This window comes from Alosa alosa, chromosome 16 (genome assembly GCF_017589495.1).
Source record: "Alosa alosa isolate M-15738 ecotype Scorff River chromosome 16, AALO_Geno_1.1, whole genome shotgun sequence".
Taxonomy (NCBI): domain Eukaryota; kingdom Metazoa; phylum Chordata; class Actinopteri; order Clupeiformes; family Clupeidae; genus Alosa; species Alosa alosa.
The window spans coordinates 20,027,326-20,043,190 of NC_063204.1; the positions used below are offsets into that span (position 1 = coordinate 20,027,326).

The 15,865-nt window shown below is 43.8% G+C and overlaps 1 protein-coding gene across 3 annotated transcripts in view; it reads right to left on the minus strand.

Annotated features, from left to right (window-relative positions):
- vipr1b (vasoactive intestinal peptide receptor 1b) overlaps window positions 1–15,865 on the minus strand; it is a 57,759-nt gene that overhangs the window by 40,232 nt on the left and 1,662 nt on the right. For 2 of the 3 annotated variants that reach the window (XM_048266655.1, XM_048266657.1), the window contains exons 2-3: window positions 5,384–5,474; window positions 2,471–2,581 (exon numbers count right to left, since the gene is read on the minus strand). In XM_048266655.1, coding sequence (XP_048122612.1) covers window positions 2,471–2,581; window positions 5,384–5,474 — 202 coding nt within the window. The remainder of the gene's footprint in view (window positions 1–2,470; window positions 2,582–5,383; window positions 5,475–15,865) is intronic. The other variant, XM_048266658.1, reaches the window with a different exon arrangement.

Genomic DNA, 15,865 nt, shown 5'->3' on the forward strand with positions numbered 1-15,865 from the left:
GGTGACATGTCCATTGTCTATCGCCATCACAGAGTTAAAGAGCTCAACCCACGCTAGCCAGCGCTAGTAAAGGCACAGGAGATCTTGGAGCCATGCATAATCCATGTGAATTACCGCAAGTAAATGGCTAATCATAAGGGTCGTATCTGGGATAAACCAAGACCTACCCGATACCATATCTGTTTTAGAAATGACATGGAAAAGACAGGCAGATCCATCATGCAAATGCACAAGGGTTGCAGCTTGAATTTACCATTTGAGTTCTGACACAGGTGCCAAATACTCTCTATACTATGCACTCATCACTAATCTTTATGGAAACCAAATATGATATGTCTGCTCTTTTCCCTAAGCTAAAATATATCCTGTTTTTCTCTTTTTCTACTTACACAATCTTAAAACGAATGTGTTGAAAACTTCAAACGAATGTGATGAAATAATTATTTCATCATTTCTTAGCCAATTGAAACTAATGATGGACAAATTAGAATAAGATCTGTTTCCTGCACTGCATCAGGTAGTGCTGAACTACTTATGAGTAAAAGATGTTCAGCATTTTCTTTATAACAAGCCATGACCAAAGTATTGCCAACTTTATAGACCTCTATTATAATGGAGAGCAGTTAAATTACATATTGCAAAATTTCTGCTGAATGAAAATACCATTTTCACAGTGAGACAGTATATGAATAATGAATATAAAGCGAAGTTAATACTAGGCTCCTGGATATACTATAATGAATCTTTTTTTCTTTCAAATGTGACAATATGAACAGAAATAGTTTTTAGATGAAGTGTGTGTGTGTGTGTGTGTGTGTGTGTGTGTGTGTGTGTGTGTGTGTGTGTGTGTGTGTGTGTGTGTGTGTGTAGTGTGTGTTCCACACTTCTTCCACATTTTGAGGTTCATCCTAACTGCCTGTACCAACTGAGTCTGATTTGCTGCTCAGCTTAACGCCGTCCCATCCAATTATTAGAACTGCCGCTTCTTTGCAGTGACAGCTTGCATGCAATTTGCCATTGCTGGAGGAACTTAAGTAGCTCTGCCTTTAAAACTTGACTGAAAAGCTCAAAGAGGAGCCTTGAATTGGGAAAGAGAAAACATCTTTTTGAATTGGACAGGGCCAGGGGAAAGGTTCTTAACATGCCAGTAGGTCAGTTGTGGTAGACTCACTTGTGGTAGTAAGTGACAGATAACAAAAAGAAAGAACAGAGAGATCCTGAGTGTGTGTGAGTGTGTGTGTGTGTGTGTGTGTGTGTGTGTGTGTGTGTGTGTGTGTGTGTGTGAGAGAGAGAGAGAAGCTAGGTGAGCCTTGAGCAAGTCAATTTTCAGACCCACTTTATTATTTGGTGGGTTACAGAAAATAAAACAGTTTTCACATGTCTATGGATCAATTTTTCATGCTGTTCAGTACAAATATGTACTTGAACTGTAGCGAAATCACCTCGGAGGAAAGAAAGAGACAACATGAACAACACACACACACACACACACACACACACACACACACACACACACACACACACACACACACAGAGAATGTTAAGGTACTGTATTCTGAAGGCCCAGTGAATGTACCATTGCTGAATGGATGGTGGATGGATGACAAACACGTTCCGGATCTTGCCCACAGCAGGAACACACACACAAAGGAAAGTGACGACAAATCATCAAATAACGAGAGCCACCATAATCCCTATGCACATAGTTCTGACCTCACTGCGTCAATATGTCAGCCAATTCACCCTGACAGATCTCCCGTAGGCCCTGCCCACAACATAAACCCACTGTGGTCAATAACTATTTTACCGTATCATCTGTTCCAAGTAACTACCAACCTTTTCATACACCATTTTGTACTGCATAAGCCATACTATATTTCACAAGTATGTCATTCTCGTGTTTCACACAAAATCAGTTGCACACATTTCTTCAACTCCATGAAAGAATTTCCTGTGTCATGTCTGTCAAGACACTGGTTCACTGAAATAATCACTTGAACTTCATACCATATTTATTTCTGCTATTGCCTGTTTATTTCTGTATTTCTGTTTATACCCTGCAAGTTTCTGGAGAGACGAATAGTTTGGATTCACATTCCCATATTGGACTTATTTGGTAACACCACAGACAGCATGGTGTGCTTTTATCATTGGATTACATAACTGTCATTTTTATCAACTGGCAAAGAATGTCACTGACACTGTTCAAGTGCACAAACTGACATAAAAATACCACAATGCTGAGATCATGCATCTTTGTCAAAATATTGCCATTTGTATTCAATCACTTGGAAGGCACTTTCATCCAAAAGTGACTTCCAATACAAGTAAGGTATGCATTTTTTAGTATGACTGCTCCTTTTGCACTATCACTCACATAGACATCTAATGGGCATTTAAGTCAATATTTGCCCACCAGCTTCTTGGTGGTATCTGAATGGACACGTCACACAATGGCCATAACACTTACCTTTGTGTTCATTGTTGAAGTGACTGAAGTAAATTGGACAGGGGATGGTGACAACTTCTCCCAAGCTGGCTGTTGGCCAGCAGGCTAACATTTCCCATGTTCCCTGGCACCCTGACCCAAGGGAGAAAGGCAGATTAATGGGGCAAGTCACATGCTTAAAACATACTATAAAAACCTATAAGAAGCATGTTAAAACCGACACAATAACTATCCACATGACTGACCACATTTTAATCACTTTGTCACAGAAAGTAGTTTTGATCCATGTGACAGTAGCAAAACAATAAATGATAGGCTGTGTTTGCCCTAGCCTATATTTAAGAGTGCATTATGACTTACAAACACTGAATAGCTGAAAATGTAATGGCTTGCCAGTCAGAGGACTAAAAAGATACAACTCAGGAATGCATTACATCTGCCTCTAGACAGTAGGTGACCAGGGACCATACATTAACTTTGATTCCCATTTCAGACTTTTTAAGTGCATTATTTTGGCAACAATCAATATGTCAATTCAAGCACTGAGGGACTAATTTATGTGAACACTACATAATGGCAGGCTTTGAAATTAGATATTAAAGCATATTTGCAGCACATGGGCATCTGGAAGAATCTGTTTCATTCTTTCCCTGTGCGCCAGTCTAAAATTAACATGTGAATTATCCGCCTATAAACAAATGCTATTCAGTCTCTCATCCACTCTTTCCAGTTTTGGGTAAGAACCTGGATGTTGCGTCAAGAATTGGATTTGGTATTTTTTATTTAAATTTTGCCTGCTATTATGGCCAACTTAATAGCTCTGGTTAAATCCATTAATGCCCTGTAAATTCCATCGTCAAAGGATTTATGAAAAAAGAGTGCGGGCACAGGCAGCCACCAGATCCATGAGTCCCCTATTTAGTTTATCTTACTATTCATGCCTTCGGCAGGGGGAGACGTTGGGAGATCTGCATTAGCATAAGGGTCACCGTCCCTTGTGATTGGGACCAGAGGTTATTGACACAGTCGACACGTTCACACTCGTGAACACTGAACACGAGGACCTCTGAATCCTGGCTTAGCAGCCTGTGAACGAGGAAGAGCTCTCGTCAGGAGAGAGGAGAGTGCCAGAGAACGACTCCCTGAGCAGCACAGGGGAGATCTGGGGCTGCACTGTGAACAGATCATACTCGACTGCAGCTAGATGCTGACATTGACCCCTGTGGAAATGAGGATTACCTCCTACCATATCTACCTTTGGCACGGTTTTGTCTGTTTCTTGGGTCTGACTCACCGGGCTACCTGAATGAACTATGTTATATATTATATGTCAACCAAGCCTTGGAAGAAGTCTGCTCTGAGACTTCGTGCCCCTCTATTGATTTCTCTACTTGGGGTTAAGTGCCTTGCTCAAGGGCACAACGGTGGAAGCCAGGAATTTAACCCACAACTTTTCAGGCTACTGCATGCTAGGCCAGCTCCTTAACCACTACGCTACCACAGCCCCATCATCAGTGGAGTTTAACTAAAGGCTGCATTCACAGTGTGACAAAACTTAAGTCTGAGGACTGTAGCTTCTTATCTCATAGCTAAGTCAGATGTGCTAAAGATGCTGGTTACAACTTCACTCTCAAATGTCAGGTTCAACAGATGGGGGGCCACGCTGTCCTGCTGCGCTAGGCGTGATCAGTGAACATAATCCACAGTCTTTTTGATGTGTAGATGGACCCCCAGTAGGCTGCCCTTGAAAGGCGACCCTCGGAGTATGTGGAATGTTTTCCAAATGGCAGACCCCACAATGCTTCAATTGGATCTAATTTGAGATCTCAGATAGAGAGGGAAATGCCGATAGATAGGAGAGATGAGCCTGAAATGTTTCGGCTGATACCCTGGTTCACCACATTTCCTTTGCTCCATAGACATGTATTTCCCCTCTAATTTCAATTTCAGAAGGGAAAACATGACAGTTATACTCGTCTCTGTCTAAGGCTTAGCTGTGGTATTATGTCCTTGAGGCAAAGCTGCTCAATGGATTTGCCTGTTAGAAGTTGTGAGTCATTCAAAGCATTGTCGTGCTGTACATCGGCACAATATGCTGAGGAACCTTTGTGGTCTTCACATCAAACTGGCTAATGGGTCTACCAGTGGACCTCATAAATGCTATTCAGCCCGACTCTTCTTCCATTCGCCCACTGTGACGGACTTGACTTTTAAAGCATCCTTCCACATCAAAAGAATTGCCAGTGCTTCCGTGATGGCCAAAGCAACAGCCTATCAAAAAGATGACTCACCCCGAATGGCCTATTACATGCCCTGGTGGTATTTTTGTGCTATGATTTGTACAAACATTCAACTCTGGGGGCCTCAGGGTTCCGGAGGGGGTATGTGTGCAATAAGATATAGTTCTTTCTGCAACAGCTTTATTGTATTGCAAGGCAAAGGTCAGCAATCCCTTGGCACTAACACTATCGGGTTCCCTTCACTTTTGATTACAGGCCAGGCAATGGATGTGCAATGGATGTGCAATGGATGTTACTGTTTTACATCCAGCAACTCAAACCTTAAGCCATTGGCAACAAACTGTAATACTCAAAGAAGTAATACCCAACGTTGCATCATAGTGGACAAAAGTGGACAGGATGGTGTGGACTGAGTGGAACTGAGTGGAAATAAAGTGGAAAAGTATTGTCCTTACCAATAAAATCTAACAATAAACACTCAAATGTCTAGTGTTTAAGTAGAATTTCTAGAGCCATTCATGTATCTAAACAGATGCTTTACCCTGAACATTTGTTATTAAGAAAAAAAACATTTTATTTGATTTATTGTGGAGTTTGTTTCCCTTCACCATCTGAGAAGCGGAAAGCTGCCTAGTATCTCTAAGATGGATAGGTGAAGCTGGAGAGCATGCATGGTTGCAGTCTGGAATGTTACCTGATGTGACATTTTCAGCCAGTCTGCTCTCACAGCGCTCTCGTTCCTGTGTAATTTCATTTACAATGTCACACATCTGCACACAGAAACCCTGTAGAAATAGAGGCAGATAGAAAGTGGAAATAGAGAAGGAAGAGATGGACAGAGAGAGAGGTAATAGAGAATAGACATATAGAGAGAGAAAGTGAGCGACAAAGGAAGAGATGATAAGGAAGAAGAAAAAAAGGAGAGAAGAGAGAAGAAAGGAAAGAGCACATAAAGAGAGTGGTTCAGTAACATCACGGCCAGAAAATGACTCTCCATCTGAGCATCTTGACCTTTACGGCAGTCATGATTCCTTACACTGTTATGGCATTCTTTACATAACATTACATTTCACATCACTTACTCAATCCGGCCCAACATTCTCTCTAAGACGCTTGAGCAGCGAGTACAACCAGGCAAAAAAAAGAGGCCAATTTCCTCTGCCGGCAAAGGACGACAAAGCCCACCCATGCCTCGAGTCTTGTAGGGTGGGAGAGAGGAGTGGGGTGGGGGCTGGGGTGGGGGAGGAGGGGGGCGGCGGGGCTGTAAGGGACATGGAGATGGGAGGGAGGGTGGGGGGCTGAGTAAGAGTGGGGGAGAGGGAGGGGGGGCTGGGAGGGTGGGGGGGCGGGGGACATGGGAGGAGGGGTGGGGGGGGGGGACATGGAGATGGGGGAGGGGGGCGCGTAAGGGAGGGAGGGGGGGGGCGGTGATGGGAGGAGTGGGGGCGTAAAGGAGAGGGGGGGGGGGAGTAAGAGTGGGGAGAGGAGTGGGGGGGGCGCGTGTAAGGGACATGGAGATGGGGGGGGGGGGCTGAGTAAGAGTGGGGAGAGAGGAGGGGGTGGGGGCGATGGCGGGACATGGAGATGGGGGAGGAGGGGGGGCGCTGAGTAAGAGTGGGGAGAGAGGAGTGGGGTGGGGGGCGCGTGTAAGGGACATGGAGATGGGGGAGGAGGGGGCGCTGAGTAAGAGTGGCGATTGCTCAGCATGGCCGTCAACCAGCTACGACAAACCCAAGCTGACAGTCACCGGCAGAGAAGCCGTGGGTCAGTGAGAACAGTATGCGGTGGTTGGGGACGAGCGGCACGAGAAGGTCAGGAGAGATGCGCCGCACGCAGGGGGGGGGAAGGTGGGGTTGGAGAGGTGTGGGTATGCGTGTTTGGGGGAGGGGGGGTACAGAGGGTGCGTTCAGTGGGGAGCCGATTCAGCTTTTTTGTATATACATGGCAAAGGGAGGATGTCGATCACCACCCCCATTTCCCGAGTTATTTTGTTCGGAAATGTAGGGGGTTGTGGGGGGACAGTGAAAACACGCTCGGTTCCAGTTTGACGCTCCAAAGGCTGTCTAAGGACATCTTTGAGTCCCTTGCCCTTATCTACACATGTCAGGATAGTACTGATGACTTGAGCTGGACTGATAACAAATGGATCCCATAAGAGTTCATTTTTAAAAATCTACAGTGTAGTTTTGTTTTTCCTGCACTGCAGCAACCCTACCCTGAGGCGGGTTTAACCTTTCACGATGACACTTACGGTAAAACATGCCTCACAACGAAAGAGGGATAAATAGTTCACTAACAGACTAAACAAAATAAATGGTTCAAAAACAGACTTAAAAACAAAACATCAACAGACAAATTAAGACAAATTATTTCTGGAGGTCTTTGCCAAAGTGATAAAAAAATCTCACGCAAGGAGCTCTGAGAAAATCACAAGGGGATGTCCAAATATCTCACAATTTATTTTTTGTTCTTTGATGTATAATCTCTCGTATAATTTGATGTATAATCTCTCCAAATGTTACTGTAAGGGTGTTTTGACAGAAAGTAGAACTTGATATCAGTCCCCTTAAGAATAGTTCTGTGAAAAGAGTGGGAGGTGAAAACCATCTGGGAAAGAAAGCAGAAGACACAGCCCCCATTAGGTCCAGAGGTGACTCCAGACCGTGACAGTTTATGAGGGACAATAAGGATGAGCACAGACACACAAAAAAACAAGTGTCCACCCGAAACATCCCGGTGCCTCGTCGTCCGTGCTCCCAGCCTTTATTTACATAGCTTACTTTACGGCGGCATTTAGAGAGAGGATTCACAGCTGCTGCCAGCTGTGTGCTGTGTGAGTGTGTGTGTGTGTGTGTGTGTGTGTGTGTGTGAGAGAGTGTTATTTTTTCAAACTGTGTCATAAACACTTAGGGCTCGTCTCAGTACATTAGGCTGCCACTCTCCAGCCTTGCCTTGCCTCTGTATGTGCGGGCTGCTGAGCCTATCTGTGGAGTCGTAGAGGAAGAGGAGGAAAAGAACGGAGAGGAGGAAAATAAAGATGAAGAGGAGATCTTCATCTAGAATGAGGAGCACTCATGCTTCCAATGAGATGTGGTGACGATGGAGGAGTGCAAAAATGTCTCGTTATAAGCAAATAATATATTTAAGGTTATTTAACATACTTAGATTTTATTTTTGTAGTGAGGAGGAGGAGGAGAAGGAGGGGAAGAAAAAGGTAAAACAGGAAGGGAGAGGTCTTCCCGCACTCAAGGCCACATTAATCAAGCTGGAGGTAAGAATGCTCCACAACCTTGCTGAGCTGCGGAGGCAGTCACAACATCACTATGGATGCGACCAGAGCCACATCTCTCTCTCTCTCTCTCTCTCTCTGGCTCCGGATACTACCAGGCACTTGGAAGTAAGAGATCACCTGACTTAGTATGCTGTGCAATGTGCTGTAATACCTCCTGTGGTGTTTCATATCAACGTGGCTTATATGTTGATGATGTCTTGTTAACATACTGTCTATTATGCAAGTGCCTATCTCCCACTAGCGTATGTAAATGATGCTTTAATGAATGCAGCCAGTGATGGCATGATGACCTGTCATGTCCTATAACAAATGATGACATACTGTTGTGGTCAGGCAGCTATTAGGCAAAGATCCCTATCTCTCTAAGATGTTTAGTCTATTCATAGCACACACAGAGCGAGGCTAGGAGCAAACGTTGCTCTTGGGATTGATTGAGCGCCCTGTTAAATGGACTGGAAGAAGAGGGTCGGAATTATGAATACTGGAATACAATGTGAACTGGACCAGGTCAACACCTAACTCAGAACCAGAACTGGGCCAAAACTGAGGCAGATCTGGGCCAGAGCGTACTTTTATCTGGGCCGTGAACACAGACCGCACCTGCATGGTTATTCAAGTGCTTGAACACCCCCAGTATTTCACTTCCTAACATTACACAAGGGAGACTCAACTGAGACAGAATTTTCTAACTGAAGTCATGAGTGGAAGACCCACTTTCACAGTACAGTTTCACAGAGTAGCACCATAGTGTAATTCACTGAGCTGGTTTCTATGTTTGTTGATGATGTAAGGACAAGGATAGAATACATTAGTCCTACCCATTTGTATTCATGCGGTCAAATCATCCGCAAGCATGCACAAACACAACCGCATACTCACACACACAGACACACACACACACACACACACATGCACACACACAGACACACACATACAGAGAGAGAGAGAGATGGGGGAAACAGTCGCATCATGCCATTTTATTTTACTTGTCCCTCATTGAAATGCAGATTCAGAATTTAATTACTCAAATTTCCTCAAACTTTGACTTTAAAACTGCAGTAGCATAGCAAAAACATAAAAACATCAGGTAACTCTCCGGAAATATCCAAATTTGCTTTTGCCCAGAATAGGTAATAGGATTTGTTCCACATCATCTTATTTAGATGTCATTCAGAGACGGATAATACTTATGTAAGCACTGGCTTGATGTCTAAAAGCTTAGCATAGCTATTGTGCACTGTTTATTTCCTTTAATAATATTACGGAGCTAAAATCTGGCTCAGACCGTACACTAAAAAAAATCACTAAAAAATCTTCTCATCTGATGACCTTTCATGTGGCTTTGAACAAAAGCAGAACCAGAATCATAACCTTTGATACTGCACCAAAACAGTCTGGAGAGATCGAAACCTCATGATTTCATTGCTACATCCAATTTGTTTGTCAGACATCCAATTCATATCTATGTTAACAAAAATGTTGCCCACAGAATACTCTCAAAATCATGAACACAGTAAATAGCTTGAGGATGTCACTAGATACCTGAATATCAGGTTTCCTTATACAAATAACAAATTACTAGAGTCTTACACTTCTATTTGGTTTTCACTATTTAGTTCCAGGACCCATTACTCATTCCAAATCCCACTTGTCCAAAGGATTTGCACAGGAATTCAGGGACCTAATTTATGGCACAAAATGTGTTCATCGACAACACAACGCTGCTGCTTCCACACAACGTACACTTGAGGTATTGTATTGACACTGCAAATGAAGCATCGACCCACACACAAGGTGATCAATCTATGAATACACAAAGGGGGTGGGAACGCCTTTCTTGCCGTAATCATTAAGGGACATTGGGCTAACTGCTCACCTTTAAATACAAAAGCTTCCATGTTATGCTGGGATTAAATTCCCCTTAGTGTTTCACATGAGCCTCTTCACTCAAAAACAAAAACAAAAAATGAAGGAATACCCTTTGGGCCCAGGCTGAGATAAAGGGGAGCAGACACAACACACTTGTTGGGCTGGCTGCACATCTGAAGGATGGGGCAGACAGATGAGCCGGTGATTACCCCATCCAGTTGACTCTCACAAGTGAACTACAAAGCCCCCTGGGATAGCCTGCACTATGAGAGGGGGACTGAATTAAGCCCTGGTACACCAAAAGTCAGCCACCAATAGTAGACAGAAAAAAATAAATATGTGAATGAAATAAACTAGTAAATATATATATATATATATATATATATATATATATATATATATATATATATATATATATATATATATATATATATATGTATATGTATATATATATATATATATATATATATATATATATATATTGAATGTATATATAGTCTGTTTAAAATCAGATAAGTTGTCTGTCGGGTTTCGGATTCACCTAATACGCACCAGTGGTGACGAATGGTTACCCGCAGGGCAGAGGGCTTTCTTGTGAGAGCCTGCGATTGAGCTGAAGTGATGGAGCAGAAGTGTGAGAGCCCTTGTTTTAGGAGACGTTTTTTTTTTTTTTTTCCCACCCACCTCCCCCTCTGACAGGCGCGAAAGTGGTGAAACGTAAAGCAGGCCTGCCCGCAGGAGTGAACGTTGCTTTGGGGCATCCTTAAGAAGTCTCAGAACTGTCTGGAGAAAAGCACCCGTCTTGAGCCGCCGGCACTGCGTTAGCTACAGAACTCTCACTATCCCACTTAGAGACGGCTGACAACACGTGTTCGTTAATAACCAAGGCTCCTGCGGGGGCGGTGCCAAAAGCAGACTTGGGGAAATAACAACAGCAAAGCTTCGTTTTTAATTACACCTCATCCCCAATCGTGGCCAAGGCCTTCTCTTTACCTTAGCAGTGACCAGAGGGATGAGACGGAGAGATAGGAGGGTCAAACACTTTCAGACTTTCATTTGGTTATCTGTTGATTTATTTTGTCTGTTTTGTTTACTATTTTATATGCTCCATCTAGTGCACTTGTCCTCAATACATTTTAGACTATGAGAGGGCCCTGCTTGTAGCCTGACGTTGTCTGCTCAAATTCTAGTCAGAATATGACCTCAAATGTTGTGGGTGGGACTAAGTTCAACTGGCACCCAGTGTTAGTTACACTATTTCATGTAAACATAGCTACATATGTAGAAGCTATATATGTAGATGTGGCTATTTATGTGACTGTGTTGTATGTACCATGATTACTAATCTCATGTGTAAACATAAAAACAACCCACTGTACAAATCTGAAATTAATCAGTGGACTAATTATGCTAAGAAAAAAGAAAACTGCTAATAAAAAGAAAATGTCAGACTGTGAGTAGCTCACCACCCTCGCAAAGATACCAAAATGTGTTCAGCAAGTGAAAAACATCATTAAAAAAACATAATGAGGGGGAGTTCAGTTCAGCTCTATCCAGGCCAGTCGGAAGATGGGGCAAAAGGTTATCCAAAATGACAGCACACGGCCGGAGGGGGATTAATAGCTGTTGGAAAAAAGGCGCTTCAGATTTGGTCGCAATGTGATATTGGGGGAGATGGGGGTTTGGGGGTGTCATGTGTCGTGATGGAGCTATATCTCTTAGTGACGTGATGAATGCTGAAATGATCTTGTCATAGGTAAAGCCAGCATCCAGAGTTGGCAGATGAGTGGGGGACGGCTGTCAGAGAGAAAACCAGCCACAGACATCATGTTGATCAGCGGTTATCAGCGGACACACGCCTGGCCCTGGACTCACCTCTCTTGCCTCACAGAGAGGAGAGTTACAGTACGGTCACTCCAGACCAAGGTCCTTTCAGTGAAATCAGAAGCTCAACACGAGTGCTGATGTGGTGACGGCCTTTTAACTGTTCAGACACAGTGGGGTGGGAAGGGGTGCGGAGGACTACAGTAGGTGATATCAGGCCTGGTGGAGCAGTGGTAACATCACCACCTGACAATCGATTGACAATTTGATTCCTGAGCCTCTGTTGCAAGTCCATGTCACTTTGGATAAAGGCATCTGCAAAATACCAGTCAACTTTAACTTTTAACATGTAGTCACTGAAAAGCAAATTCAGTCTTTATCCTCCGACTCTCCACTCCATTGCCTTGCCGAGTGCTTCCTCTGAGGCTGCTTGCTGGACTGATCTCCTCCTGCTCTCTATGTTACCCAAGGCCCACCTATCCTCCTGACTTCATTTGTCCTCATTACGCATTATTAAGCCCTCCAGATGTTGTGAAGCTGTCAACTCAAACTGGAGGAGTAAAAAACCTGTTGAAGGCTGATGAGTTTCCTGTCTTTTTTGGAGGGGTTTGGTGACTGGGGAGTGTGGAGCACTGAGAGCTGACCAACTGTCTGGACTAATTACGGCACCTCATATTTCATAAAAGAAAGGCTCGGAGATACTGTAACTACCTCACCCAGGAGGTGCAGAGCAACGATGCTGCATGTAAACACACACACACACACACACACACACACACACACACACACACACACACACACACACACAGTTGGGGGAGCCATTTGACTGCCTCTACCCCCCCTAGAAAAGGTTTCAGTGCCACACGTTCCCCCAGAGAGGATCTTAGAGGGTGGGTCATGTTTCAGTGTTATTATTTGCTGAGAGAAATCGCCCTGTGGGTTACGATGACTCATGGAACCTGATTCTGCCAGTGCCACCCACCAGTGGTACACCTGTGCTGTGGATGCAGGGCAGACCTGGCCACAGTCAACTTCTCCCACAGAGAGAAACAGCCAACTTGATGCAAAAAAGATAGATCCAAGGCACTCCTCTTCATATTAAAAACAGTTAATTTGCGAACAAATAAAATAATGGCAACAGAACAGAAAAATGAGGTGCCCAGATCTTTATGGAAGGTTCTCCTGGCAAAAGGTACACCGTTAATGTCAACTGACCCATTCACACTTCCGGTAACCACCAGGACATCGCAGATGTTGTCTTAGTTGGGGGATGTGGGTTGGTTTTTGTGTTTGACAGCATCAAACTGCTAAATGGAGTCAAGGTCAACTGTTACGACAGTAGTACAAAAACACTGCTAACTCCCTCTCTGTTTCCTCCACCACTGCCCTACCCCTCCCTCTTTCCCCCAACTAAAACATCTGGGAAGGCGGGATGTGGATGTTTAGAGAATGTGTCAATGTATCACTTGACATCAACTGACACCACCAACACCCAACCCGCCCCACATGTTTACAGGAAGTGTCAGTGCATCAGTTGGCATCAAATGAAACCCACAACACACAAACACCCTGGTGACTATGTGCTAGAAAGGAGGAGTTCCGGATTCTTGTGGCTTTGTTATTATATTGTTTTTTTTTAAAGTTGACAACATGATGGCATAGAACATAAAATGCACCGATCAGTTGCCGCAAACAAATGCATTATGGAAGCGTATTAATGAATGCAAAATTATGGAAGCCTATTAATGAATGGAAGCCAACTGCAGACAACATTTTACAGGACTGCAGTTAGCAGGGCGAGAGTGAAAACGCTTAAACATCCATGGCATGTAAAACATGTTCTCGTTTTTAGATGAGCCTGGAGAGCCACATTTCACTGGCTCCGTTGCAACAGTTGGTAAATAATGACTACCTCTTACAAACGCCACCACTTCCCATGTCTTCTGTCTGCTCTTTGTCAGGCGGATTCCTCTGACATCTTACGTGTGGTTTGCACATTTGAGCACCTCGGCAGGCCCCAGCAGCACCCGAGAACACGCGGCCGCATCCCGCGATACATCACAAAACATGTCAGAGTTTGTTATGGTAAAACAGACCGTGCACACTGGGAGCACGCTGCAGATGTTTGAACGTTCGAGAGGCAGCTGTTTCGAAGTCTTTCACACAAATGCCTCTGATAGCCACGGAGAACATGGGAAAAAAGGGTGAGGATTGGGTGCCTCTGTGTTGCGCCAGCTAGCTTGCTGAGAGAGATGGTCTGAACATCCATTCACCCCAACACAGACACAAACACACACACAAACACACACACACACACACACACACACAGACATACACACCAACACCATCATTGCCACCATTACACATGGCTCGCTTTAGCAACAATCCGGTTAACATTTGCTGATCACTCCTGAAGACCCCTCTGGGCATGCTCTCACTGCGCACTCATCACTCAGGTAATCACCACCACAAAGGGCAAGTTTGTTTTCGGTGTTCAGAGCAAATCGACCACCTCTAGCCAACACTATCAACATACATTTCCAGACAACAGCCCCTGTTCAGAGAATGGAATTTTCCAGAAATAAGGGTAAATCAGGAGATAACGACAGCGAGAGCTCCTGTTGTCCTGCTTGGTTTTGTTCTACTTTATGTAACAATTCACATGGTCCACATACATTTTTCATTTTATGGAGATTTTGTATATGTGTTGTCTATGGCTTAGCCTCCTCTGGAATGCAAATAGGGAACATTTCGAGGAGAGGAGGTTGCTGGCCCTACTTCACACTGTACTTACACAATTAGAAAGCTCCACTGTATCAAATGCAGCCTTTCAAAAGGGTGGATTTTGTTTTTTATCTTTAACTGCAGCAGGGCAATATTAGCATTGCCACTGACTAGAGGCAAAGATTCCTTCAAGATGGTCCTTCAATTATCGAAGGCCATGACATAATTATTTCATTTCACTTTATTCTGTCCAAGGAAGTAAGAATTATTTTTAAGATTATTTCAATATAGAGGCCTCTCGTGTCCCTCAACCCTGAGGAAGTTAAAAAGGTTATTGATATCTGACGTGTCAACAAAGGATTACATGCCATACCATAGTATATCTCATATGGAAAAAATAATAATAATGCAATGCGCTTGAAATTGAACAAACTATTATGTTTTCTGTTATGGCAAAAGTTCAAACAAAAGCACTAAGGGTGAGACTTGTAGGAACAATTGTGTTTCAATACAGCCTTATCTAATATTTTAGGTGACATAAAATACATAAAGTATGCATCATAAGATAAGCCCCAAACTAGCTATAAAAACATGGTATAAATCATGGAAAAATACATCTGTAGCCCAAGGTCTTGGCCATGGTTATCTAAAATTAGGAATACCGGATTCCAGTCACATCCATGCCCCGTTGAATCCTGGATCACCTTAAATGGACAACCCTTACTGAGCAAAACTCTCACTTGATTTCAAGTAAACACTCTTGAGATGTGTCTATGAATGAAACATATGCATACACCCAGGAAGGTCAACACACATCCTCTTTGCAATCATGGGAATATTTCCTTTAAAACGGAAATGTTGGCAGTGGCAAGACAAACTATCCTCCTGTCTTGGAAGGCAGCATATGCCCACATATCTCTGACAAATTGAGACACAGTGAGCGCAGTATCAATCATTCTCTCACTGATGAAGTCCTCCCGGGCCCCATGCCACAGATGTCAAGAACGATTTGAACTCGAGCAGAAATAACACACGCCTGACAGGGGGGAGAGGGACATCATTCCACTGCTGGCTGCTTTTATTGGTCTACCGTTCACTGCTTCATTTGTTGTCATTGTCTCAAACTCAGCTGGGTATCATTGTCACAGCATGTGTGTGTGTGTGTGTGTGTGTGTGTGTGTGTGTGTTTGTGTATGTGTGTGTGTGTGAGAGAGAGAGACGCTCTCGTAAGACACCCAAACAACAAGTAGTAACGCACTCTAAATACTCGGCTCGAATCACCCAAGCCCATCTAGTCTCATCATTGCCCTTGATTGTAAATGATGCCTGGGATTGGTAGCATTTGTGCGTCTGAGGAAAGATGGCTTCAATCAAGTGAATTTCAGAAAATAGTCCCGCTGTCTCGCCAAACTGGGAATAGCCTGCTCAGCCTCCTCCAGAGGGACAGAGACTAATGTTTCTTTTGTC